General features: G+C 46.3%; 2 protein-coding genes across 29 annotated transcripts in view; one reads left to right on the forward strand and one right to left on the reverse strand.

Annotated features, from left to right (window-relative positions):
* The window catches only part of prom1a (prominin 1a), a 39651-nt gene extending 33524 nt beyond the window's left edge, over positions 1-6127 (forward strand). For 6 of the 28 annotated variants that reach the window (XM_040172750.2, XM_078101877.1, XM_078101880.1 and 3 more), the window contains 7 exons: positions 107-175; positions 396-485; positions 814-929; positions 1533-1556; positions 2926-3028; positions 3633-3669; positions 3936-6127. In XM_040172750.2, the coding sequence (XP_040028684.2) occupies positions 107-175; positions 396-485; positions 814-929; positions 1533-1556; positions 2926-2995 (369 nt within the window). In that variant the 3' untranslated portion in view covers positions 2996-3028; positions 3633-3669; positions 3936-6127. Of the gene's footprint in view, positions 1-106; positions 176-395; positions 486-813; positions 930-1231; positions 1557-1974; positions 2044-2925; positions 3029-3175; positions 3227-3632; positions 3670-3935 lie in introns of all 28 variants that reach the window. The other 22 variants (XM_040172769.2, XM_078101894.1, XM_078101895.1 and 19 more) reach the window with 8 other exon arrangements.
* Positions 6128-6959: 832 nt separating this feature from the next.
* Positions 6960-10150, reverse strand: LOC120817024 (uncharacterized). The gene is made up of 4 exons (XM_040172779.2): positions 9990-10150; positions 9801-9866; positions 9649-9735; positions 6960-9532 (listed from the first exon to the last, which is right to left on the reverse strand). Exons 1-4 carry the CDS (start codon positions 10042-10044, stop codon positions 7044-7046), a joined length of 2697 nt encoding a protein of 898 aa, XP_040028713.2. The 5' UTR covers positions 10045-10150; the 3' UTR covers positions 6960-7043.
* Between the last annotated feature and the right edge of the window lie 571 nt (positions 10151-10721).

The raw sequence follows: 10721 nt of genomic DNA on the forward strand, positions 1-10721 counted from the left end.
GCTGATATCCTTCACACACACACACAGCAGCGGGAAGTTGGCAGGGACACATTTAGAATGTTATCAGCAGAATGGTCTGTTAAAAAAATGCTTCAATCGTTCGCAGGAAACGCGAAAATACACAGCGACCATTGTGGGCTACTTCCATCAATACATGGAGTGGGTCAAAACATCAGTAAGTGTGAATTTGCTTTGTGTCTCATCGGCTTCTGCTCTCGTTCAGGAATTATGAACAAAGTGGAAAATAAAGCCTGAAGCTGAAGCTCGGAACCGTCAAGTCGTTTCTATTTCAATAAGAAATGTTTACAGGTTTTTTTTTCCCAGAGCAGTCTAGAATCGCATCGGGCTTCATTGTTGCTAAGCAACAAACTGAATTGAACTCTCTCTCTCTCCAGTTGGCTCTGGAGGTCGCACCGTGCAAGCCCCTCAGCAACCTGCTGGACACGGCCGAGATCATCGCTTGCAGCTTCCTGGTGGACTCCATGGTAATGACATCAGGGAGGTTTTTCGTTTTCCTCGAGGTCCGGCCGCTCTGCTGCAGCTCGCCGTGGTCCGATGTGGCGTCTACTTCTCGTAAATCCACGTGACAACAGTCGCCTGCACACGTCTGGTCTCGGGAGATTTGTAGCTGAGCTGAACGTTTGTCTTAGAAACACACAATACAAAAGAGTAAGACTGTAATTCGCAATTAATATTAGCCATTTAAAATCAGAAAAGAAAGGATGAATAACTAGGAGATTGAGAATATTTTACATATTGTAAATTGATTTTGAGTGACTGAGTGGACTGTAACGCGGCGGTTTCCCTCCCCAGAACGCCTTCTGGATGGGTTTGGGCTGCAGCACCCTCTTTCTGCTGCCCGGCATCATTCTGGCCGTGAAACTAGCCAAGTTCTACCGCAGGATGGACACGGAGGATGTTTACGATGAGTGAGTACTTGTACACACACACACACACACACACACACACATTTACTTACCAGTTTGTTCTTTGTAAAAGCACATATGTTTGCAGTTTGTAGTCTTTACATACATTACATCTGCCGTGTTTCTGTAATAACGTCTCACGCGAGTTCCTTCCTAACACCGACTTCATTTCAATAGCATTTAATGACATTGATATTATGTTAATTTAGATAACACCCATTGTACTGTTACATTAAATAGAAACGAAATACCAACGTTTGTTTGTCAGTGACTGGTTTTGATCCTCGCTCTTCTCTCCCTGGTAGTTCCTCTGTTTCTGGGACTTGGCATTTCACTTTGTGATAACCATTCCTACTATTTCCATCTTCCATATCTTGTTTTTTGTTACATTCTTCTCTGTCAAGCACTTGGCACTTTACAAAGAAACATTGACGCGTTCGTCGACCTGCATATTTCTCCTCATGGACCTTTTTTTCGCCACAACGTAAAGTCTCTGGTCGTGTGATCTGTGTCCGGGTGACAACTTCACGGTGCATTTCTATCAATGAACATTCCCGTTGACCTCTTTATGTTGTTGTTTTTTTTTCCTTTTGTGTACCTTCATAGCATTGAGACAATTCCCATGAAAACGTAAGCCATTCGATCCACCTCCTCTCTCCCTTTTCAGCTTCTGTCACTCTGTGCTCTTCTCCGGATGCTGTACATAGACCCGTTTACTGAACTACTGGTGCTGGTTTACGTCTTTACGCTTGGACTTGCTCTTTCGGGTGGATGGTGTGGCTTCTTGTCGTGTGCTACCTTTGAAAAGTGCCCCTTACCTTTCACGAAGGGCTCTTGGAATCATTACCTTACGAGTCCCTGTGTTCATAGTGTAGATAAAACACTATGGTTTATACTAAAAAAATATATATATATATATATATCTCTTAACATTCTTGAAAAGTTTGACTACTCAAAAAAAGAAAGCGTTTTTACTAGAAGACCGATCAGCATGTCTCCCACATTACATTTTTCATCCCCTTGTCTGTACACAATATTTTGTTTTCAGTATGGAAATTGGTAATAATGGTTATCATAGCGAGAGCCCACGAGGTATCCCAAACCCCATGATGACGAGGTAACCCTTCGTATAGTAATGCCCTTACTGCATGTCATGGGAGGAGGAGGCATGTCTGAATCACACACACACACACACACGCATGCATGTTTGTCTGTTTGACCCGCCTCCTCACGGCGTCGTAATGACGGCGCTGAGCGTGTGCCGGATGTTCTGCTGTGCGTCTTTTCGGGGCGGATCTCGTTTCACTAACCGACTGCTTGGTCTGTGTGCGCAACGTGAGTTGAAAGTCACCCTGTTTCTTCTCGTTTAGAGTCAGCCAGAGTCCGACCAATGTACACCTGATCATTTTGTTCCGAGAGAGGCAAGCATGCAGCGCTTTGGTGTGACCTTTTTCTTCTCCACCTAACGGGACGTCTAACCGCATGTGTTGTGTTTTTGAGGTTGCAGATGAAACAGAAGCTGTGAGAAGAGAGCAGGACAGCTAAAGCAGACGCCTTTGCTTCCACAGTCATCCTCTTTTAAACCAATTGAACTTTTACACGAGTGGAGGATCATTTCAAAAGGAGCGATCCGATATTAAATAAAAATATCGAGCTCCAAAACATCTGTGCAAGTAAAAAAAAACAATCTCCAATAATCCAGCAGGCTTTTAAAGGGGCAATGAGTAATTTATGACTTCTATTGACCTTCATTAAAAAACCTGAGAAATCTGTGAACCTGGAGAAATGGCCCCCAACTAACAGAAGACTACCTCGTGCTTTGAGACTTTCTGCCCCTTTAAGTGACCTTTGTCGGATGCTGATGCCGCTGCTCTGCTCTCCGGCCTGTGACCGCTCGTCCCGTTTCTTCACAAAGTTAAAGCAGCCCGCTGGTAGCTGTGCTGTGATCCTAAAGTGTGTCCTCTTGTGTGTGTGTGTGTGTGTGTCCCTGTGCCGGTAGCGTCCCCACCTATGACTCTATGAACAGGTTCCCGCGGGCCTCGGCTCCTCCGAGGCACATCGACTGGTGACGGGGAGCCGGCCCTTGTCCTGGCTCCTGAAAGGTACCGTTTTCAGCGACGTCCTTTAGTTCGATGACTTCCGCGCCGACCTTTCGGCATCTCTCCCACGCGGCCGTCACCTCGTCCCGCCGCCATCGCCGTCCGCCTCATTTCCTCTTCTAACCCAACTCTCTTAACACTTCTTTACAGCTGGTTTTAGTGCTTTTCTGCTCACAGTCACTTTGCAGGAGAACCATCATGGTGAGAAATGCTAATTTCGGAATGAGTAACAAACCACAAATGTCCTCCTGGTGTGACCACTTTCTGCTTTGTGTGATGCTAATGAAGGAGAACATGGTAAAAAAAAAAATCCCCTGGATGTCACACAACACGCTGTCATACTCTCTCCCTGACCACGTAGAGGCGTTTTGCAATATAGCTTTTAACATCTGAAGGGAAATGCAGAGAGGAGATCACGTCGTATAGTATACCGCTATATTTAATATATATCCCAAGTAGAAATAAGCCCCACGCAGCACTTTCAATACTCTCCATGGAGCTTCATGAGACACTGAACAGCAGCATTAATCTCCTGGAAGAGAAGAGAGAAAGCACACTTCATATTTTATTAAACTAATTTATTGTTCTCCAATATTTGCCTCCTCAGTGCCCTCGGAAACTGGAACTGAAATACAGCACAATAAGTGAGTCTACCTTCTTTTAGATGAAAGCCATCTGTGAGAATGTGTTTCCCGGATCAATAGTCAGAAATAAGAGGGTTCATAACCATTGTTAAAGGCATATTGAGGGGGATTATTTCTGAAGGACGTTGTAAAGACTAATTCCGTGAGTTTATTGCCATTTTATTATTATTGTGTGAAGACCTGATGTGAGGATTGATCGGTACTGGTTAAGTGTCCCTTAACTTTGCCTAAATATAGTTACTAATAGTAACTTTCCTCTATTTAAGCTGTCTGTTTGACGAGCCCTCGGACCAGAAGAAGCTGCTTTTCTCTCACAAGAAGAAGAAAACACGAATCCCTTCTCGTGTACCTTTTTTTTGTACCCGTAGCTCTACTGAACCTCCTCCGAGGGAGATCAACCTCTTCTTCCCCAGCATCAATCTGAGCCACGCTTGCTCTGCATTATTAGTCGTCGTTTTTTTTTTTTTTTCAAGGACCGCCGTGTCTGCGTTTACAATTGTTCAGACACGAAACCACGCTGAGAAATGACTCTGGACCACAGCGATGCCTGTTCGTATCGACGTGTGAGCTGTTAGAGGACACCTGTTCTCCTACGTCCAACACCTGCTACCACACAAAGGGGAACGGTCTGTTCACCTGTGAGGACACGGGACATTTAGCGGTTTGTTAAGCATGACTTTACGAAAACGAAATGTTTACAACATTATGAAAGCATCCAGACGTCTTTGCTGGTTATGAGCAGATTTCAGATGACTCGTTGCCTTTTAGAACTTAGTTCCACGCAGTTGTTGTTTTTGTCAGACGTGCTTCTTTGTTTTAAGGGAAAATCCACTCGTGAATGAAATGTGAAACACAAATGGTTTAATTGTCGGGCCATTGTGATCCTAAAGTGTCTCCCCTTGTGTTTGATCTGAAACCCCAAAAAGAATTAAAAGAATTAAGCTACTTGTAGTCTTACAAGTTGTGTTGGTCAATGGCCGGTTAGAAGTTTAACCAAAGAGGGACTTTTTCTAGCTGCCATTGACTCATCTGATTGGTTTGAGAAAACCGACCGATGAGGCAAACACAATATTTGAAAAATGAACCATTAGCTCAATGAAAAGCAGGCCATCAGGAAATACTGATTTATAAATCATTTTCAGTATTTGAGGTGGATTTTCCCTTCAATTCACATAAAGTCAGAGCATTGCCTCGATCGAGGGCTGTTCCCGAGCCGGCATCATGTTGAGTTCACCACCGTCACATTTCTACGGAGGTTCTTCCTGCTTTCGTAGTGAGGATGCGTTTAAAGTGGAGAATTACTTTCTCGCGCCAAATGTTTATTTGTAGACTCAGCTCTTCTACCAGGGATGTGCTTAATCTGTTCTGCTTCTTAAAACCCCACAGTAGCTATGGATACAGTTAGTTTAGTTTTTTTAAATATATGGAACGAGCGAATGTTTCAAGAGCTTTCTTTTTTTTTGGTATAACTTGTGAAATATGTTGAATCACTAATGCAGTGGGCAGGCCAATCTAGTCCCCCCCCCCTCCCTTCATGTTTACAGGTTAGATTTAGACAATCCATTCATGGGACAATTCACAACGTAGAAAACCAGTAGAAAGCTTAATGGTTTGCACAGTGGATGGTGTCCACACTGTAGAAAACGTCCATCTTAACTCTGAAAATTGTATTAAGCTAACTCTAGATGAGCGATAACATATGAAAACCATATTCATCAAAATGAAATAAATATGAAGTACATTTCAATGTACATTTTCACTGTATTTTGGCGCTTTATTTGCTTTTAGAATTAGCTGACACGATTTCTAAGTAACTTCAAAGCTTTCTTATTGATCTCACATTAGAATTAAAGTTTATTAGCAAATTAGCATAAAAACCACAGAAACATTTGTTCACCTGGACGACATCTCCTTTTTATTAACTAGCATCACATTGACAAACTAACTCAACGTGAATCAATGAGGAGCATTTTAATCACGTAATCATTTCAGATTAAATCTCCACACAAAGGCCGAGGCTCGTTAGCTAGTAGCTAAGGCTAGTGAGCTAGGTCTTTATTACACATACAGTAGTTCATATAAACTCGTACATACAACAGTACCTCAAAGGAATACTACGTGGTAGCAGGTACATGCTGTATTACCGCCATTTGGATGAAGTTTACCGGGTGTGGATTAGCATAAAATTAGCGTAGGCTTTGTTTTTTGCTTTTTCTTGCTACGATGGACATTTTTAAGTATCAGTGTGCTCACGTCACAGGACTATCATTGTTGTCTGCTAGAGTCTGTGATCCAGCTTGGGAAAGAGACGGTCTGATTTTAAGTGCTTATTATATAGTGTATCCGGACACACGGACACGGCAGTAAGTGGTTTGAGTAAAGTTGGGCACTGATGGAGCCAGAGAAACAAATGCGATGGTGAAAAGTGTATAAATTGTGAATAAACTTTGAAATTCAATTCGTTACTTTTTTCTGTTTGGTTTTCATGGGAGTGAATTTTCAGTTGTGCTTACATTTCCCTCTTGTCCAAATGTGAGATTAAGTAGTAATCCTATGTCTAAAAAAAGCAGGAAATGGGAAACCATAGTACGTAGAATGCACATTCTATTATCTTCATCCTGAGCTCTGAATAAAAACCACCAGACATCTCACTACTTCCAAACAGGCTCGTATACATGAACGAGAACAGAAGCCATTCTGGAAGAAATCAACGGGTAGTCATTTAAAAGTACTGTAAATTGCACCGTAAGAAAAAAATGTACTAGCAGTGGCAAAGAAAACCTCTATTATGAATGCTTTAATTTTTAGTTACACATAAGATTTGAATGCACAGAGTAGTTTTACCCCAACTAATATGCTTTGTCTTAAATACTAAAAGGTCAGTCTAGCAAGTGCAAGTTGTACTTTTTTCTTGGAGTGGATTTTATTTGAGGGGGACATGATGGGCTACACTGCATGGTTGAGAACTTTAAAAGGCTCAAACAATGAAATGATCTCAATAGAACTACTGCCTCTGTAGACAGAGCGCCGTTAACTCAAGAACATTTCAAATCCACTACGGGGCAGACAGTGCCCGCGTTTACAAGTAGCCTTAAGACTAATTTAGAGCTGGCTCAGGTCAGCCCTTGAATGAGCTGCTAGATGCCTGGCAGACTTCCTAGGCTACACCACGCCTTCTAGACAAACTTGTCCCACTGATGCAAGTCAGTCTGCTTGCCTCATCCAGTTGCAATGGATCATTGTTTGATATCATTTTTACACCCAACCCCCAGGAGAATTATGAAGCAAGATTTAAGGTAACTTTTATTTGAAGCAAATATAAAAAGTAGGTACAAAACATCGTAAGATGCAGGAAGAACCAATGCACTGTCCTGCTAAAAGGTTACACCTAGGGTGCCGTTATTGTTGTAGCCTGCATTGCCGTCGTCCCCAAGGGTGGCGTTGTAGCCTGCATTGCTGTCGTCGCCCACAGTGCTGTTGCCGTCGTCCCCAAGGCTGCCGTTGTAGCCTGCATTGCTGTCGTCGCCAACAGTGCTGTTGCCGTCGTCCCCAAGGCTGCCGTTGTAGCCTGCATTGCTGTCGTCGCCAACAGTGCTGTTGCCTTCGTCCCCAAGGGTGGCGTTGTAGCCTGCATTGCGGTCGTCGCCCACAGTGCTGTTGCCGTCGTCCCCAAGGGTGGCGTTGTAGCCTGCATTGCTGTCGTCGCCAACAGTGCTGTTGCCGTCGTCCCCAAGGCTGCCGTTGTAGCCTGCATTGCTGTCGTCGCCAACAGTGCTGTTGCCTTCGTCCCCAAGGGTGGCGTTGTAGCCTGCATTGCGGTCGTCGCCCACAGTGCTGTTGCCGTCGTCCCCAAGGGTGGCGTTGTAGCCTGCATTGCGGTCGTCGCCCACAGTGCTGTTGCCGTCGTCTCCAAGGGTGGCGTTGTAGCCTGCATTGCTGTCGTCGCCAACAGTGCTGTTGCCGTCGTCTCCAAGGGTGGCGTTGTAGCCTGCATTGCTGTCGTCGCCAACAGTGCTGTTGCCGTCGTCCCCAAGGGTAGCGTTGTAGCCTGCATTGCTGTCGTCGCCAACAGTGCTGTTGCCGTCGTCTCCAAGGGTGGCGTTGTAGCCTGCATTGCTGTCGTCGCCAACAGTGCTGTTGCCGTCGTCCCCAAGGGTGGCGTTGTAGCCTGCATTGCTGTCGTCGCCAACAGTGCTGTTGCCGTCGTCCCCAAGGGTGGCGTTGTAGCCTGCATTGCTGTCGTCGCCAACAGTGCTGTTGTTGCCGTCGTCTCCAAGGGTGGCGTTGTAGCCTGCATTGCTGTCGTCGCCAACAGTGCTGTTGCCGTCGTCCCCAAGGGTGGCGTTGTAGCCTGCATTGCTGTCGTCGCCAACAGTGCTGTTGCCGTCGTCTCCAAGGGTGGCGTTGTAGCCTGCATTGCTGTCGTCGCCAACAGTGCTGTTGCCGTCGTCCCCAAGGGTGGCGTTGTAGCCTGCATTGCTGTCGTCGCCAACAGTGCTGTTGCCGTCGTCCCCAAGGGTGCCGTTGTAGCCTGCATTGCTGTCGTCGCCAACAGTGCTGTTGCCGTCGTCCCCAAGGGTGGCGTTGTAGCCTGCATTGCTGTCGTCGCCAACAGTGCTGTTGCCGTCGTCCCCAAGGGTGGCGTTGTAGCCTGCATTGCTGTCGTCGCCAACAGTGCTGTTGCCGTCGTCCCCAAGGGTGGCGTTGTAGCCTGCATTGCTGTCGTCGCCAACAGTGCTGTTGTTGCCGTCGTCTCCAAGGGTGGCGTTGTAGCCTGCATTGCTGTCGTCGCCAACAGTGCTGTTGCCGTCGTCCCCAAGGGTGGCGTTGTAGCCTGCATTGCTGTCGTCGCCAACAGTGCTGTTGCCGTCGTCCCCAAGGGTGGCGTTGTAGCCTGCATTGCTGTCGTCGCCAACAGTGCTGTTGCCGTCGTCCCAAAGGGTGGCGTTGTAGCCTGCATTGCTGTCGTCGCCAACAGTGCTGTTGCCGTCGTCCCCAAGGGTGGCGTTGTAGCCTGCATTGCTGTCGTCGCCAACAGTGCTGTTGCCGTCGTCTCCAAGGGTGGCGTTGTAGCCTGCATTGCTGTCGTCGCCAACAGTGCTGTTGCCGTCGTCTCCAAGGGTGGCGTTGTAGCCTGCATTGCTGTCGTCGCCAACAGTGCTGTTGCCGTCGTCCCCAAGGGTGGCGTTGTAGCCTGCATTGCTGTCGTCGCCAACAGTGCTGTTGCCGTCGTCTCCAAGGGTGGCGTTGTAGCCTGCATTGCTGTCGTCGCCAACAGTGCTGTTGCCGTCGTCTCCAAGGGTGGCGTTGTAGCCTGCATTGCTGTCGTCGCCAACAGTGCTGTTGCCGTCGTCCCCAAGGGTAGCGTTGTAGCCTGCATTGCTGTCGTCGCCAACAGTGCTGTTGCCGTCGTCTCCAAGGGTGGCGTTGTAGCCTGCATTGCTGTCGTCGCCAACAGTGCTGTTGCCGTCGTCCCCAAGGGTGGCGTTGTAGCCTGCATTGCTGTCGTCGCCCACAGTGCTGTTGCCGTCGTCCCCAAGGGTGGCGTTGTAGCCTGCATTGCTGTCATCGCCCACAGTGCTGTTGCCGTCGTCCCCAAGGGTACCGTTGTAGCCTGCATTGCTGTCGTCGCCCACAGTGCTGTTGCCGTCGTCCCCAAGGGTGCCGTTATTGTTGCCCGCACCACCATTTTGGCCTGCGTAGTCGCCTACAGTGCTGTTGTGGCCCACACTGTCGTCCAGAGTACCGTTGTGGCCCATGTTGCGGCTACCCTTGGCGCCGATGGGGCCGCCGCGCTGCGCATGTTCAACTTTCAGGTAGACAGCCGATGCCTTAGCTTCCACTTCATTGGTTTCCAGTTGGACTGAAGTAAAGACATTAAATTAAGACACAAATTACAGTCAGGTACCAAAATCTCGAATGAAATGATCCATATATGGACAAACATGAATCCAGTAGTGATAAGTAGAGCTTGCGCACCTTTTTTTGACTTCTGCAGGAACACAGACTCATGTGACTGGTGAAGCGTAAGGACCTTCGTTATGGAGGCGTCATTAGGAGACACATCTAGAGTTAAAAAAAATTAAGTCAGTGTCAAAGCTAAAAAATATTCAGTCACCAAATATCCTTACTTCTCATTGTCCTCTGCGGCCCATTACCACTCATTTCATTTGCATCACCGACCGGCAAACCAGAGCCTACGGATAAAGAAGGTGCAAAAGTAAGTCCTTCATCAAAAGTTCCTTCATCATCCTTACATGTACGATACTCCACAGCGGATTTACTGAATAGAAGTTTTCAATAGAAACAAATAGAAATACCTTTGGTAAACCAGACAGCCAGCACAGACACAAGCAAGGCCCAAAACGCTCCCATCACTTCAGTCACCAACAGGAAATGCAATCTGAGCCGCGTGGCAGGTTACATATACCCATGCTGCAGGTGTCACAGGTGTTGCTGATCAGCTATAATTGTCTCTCTCTTCAGGAATCAGTGCTCGTTGAGATGCAGCCCTTCTTTTTTCTTTTTTTTTTTTTCACAAATGTTTGACTATTCAATACTGCTTATCCTTAGAAGGTCAGGTTTTTGAAGGGGAGCCAACCTTTTACTAGCAAGGTTTACCTAATAAAGTGGCCGGTGACTATACGTATGCTAAACTAAAATAAAACCGGTGGTTTTATTAGGTACAAGTCGATTGTCTAGTGATATAGTTTGTCTAGATGCCATTACTCTGGTATCACAGCAGCTGCATTGTAAAGAATGTTGGAATCATCTTCAATCAGGATGTGTCCTGTGTCTCCCAGATGAAATAAAACTGCCTATGCTCAACTATGTAACACATTGAAAGTCAACCACCTCCTGCCTCAGTGATGAAGAAACATTTGTTCATGCATGTGTTACTTTCAGACTATATTATAGTTGATATATCAAATATAGGAAATGTATGTATGTGTAGCCAGACACAGACCTAAATTATACATCAAGGTAGTTGACATCTGTCACACTCAGATAAATATTTACCTTGACAGACAATGCAGTGAACTTGAATATCT

The sequence above is a fragment of the Gasterosteus aculeatus genome, chromosome 4, assembly GCF_964276395.1.
Source record: "Gasterosteus aculeatus chromosome 4, fGasAcu3.hap1.1, whole genome shotgun sequence".
Classification (NCBI taxonomy): domain Eukaryota; kingdom Metazoa; phylum Chordata; class Actinopteri; order Perciformes; family Gasterosteidae; genus Gasterosteus; species Gasterosteus aculeatus.

What these genes read in the sequence shown, in the direction of transcription:
- LOC120817024 (XM_040172779.2), bottom strand. Translation starts at nt 10,044, where the DNA reads ATGGGAGCGTTTTGGGCCTTGCTTGTGTCTGTGCTGGCTGTCTGGTTT. An exon ending in GGCTGTCTGGTTTACCAAAG is followed by an intron (nt 9,867 to 9,989) that starts GTATTTCTATTT and finishes CTTTATCCGTAG; the next exon opens with GCTCTGGTTTGCCGGTCGGT. An exon ending in CCTGCAGAAGTCAAAAAAAG is followed by an intron (nt 9,533 to 9,648) that starts GTGCGCAAGCTC and finishes TCTTTACTTCAG; the next exon opens with TCCAACTGGAAACCAATGAA.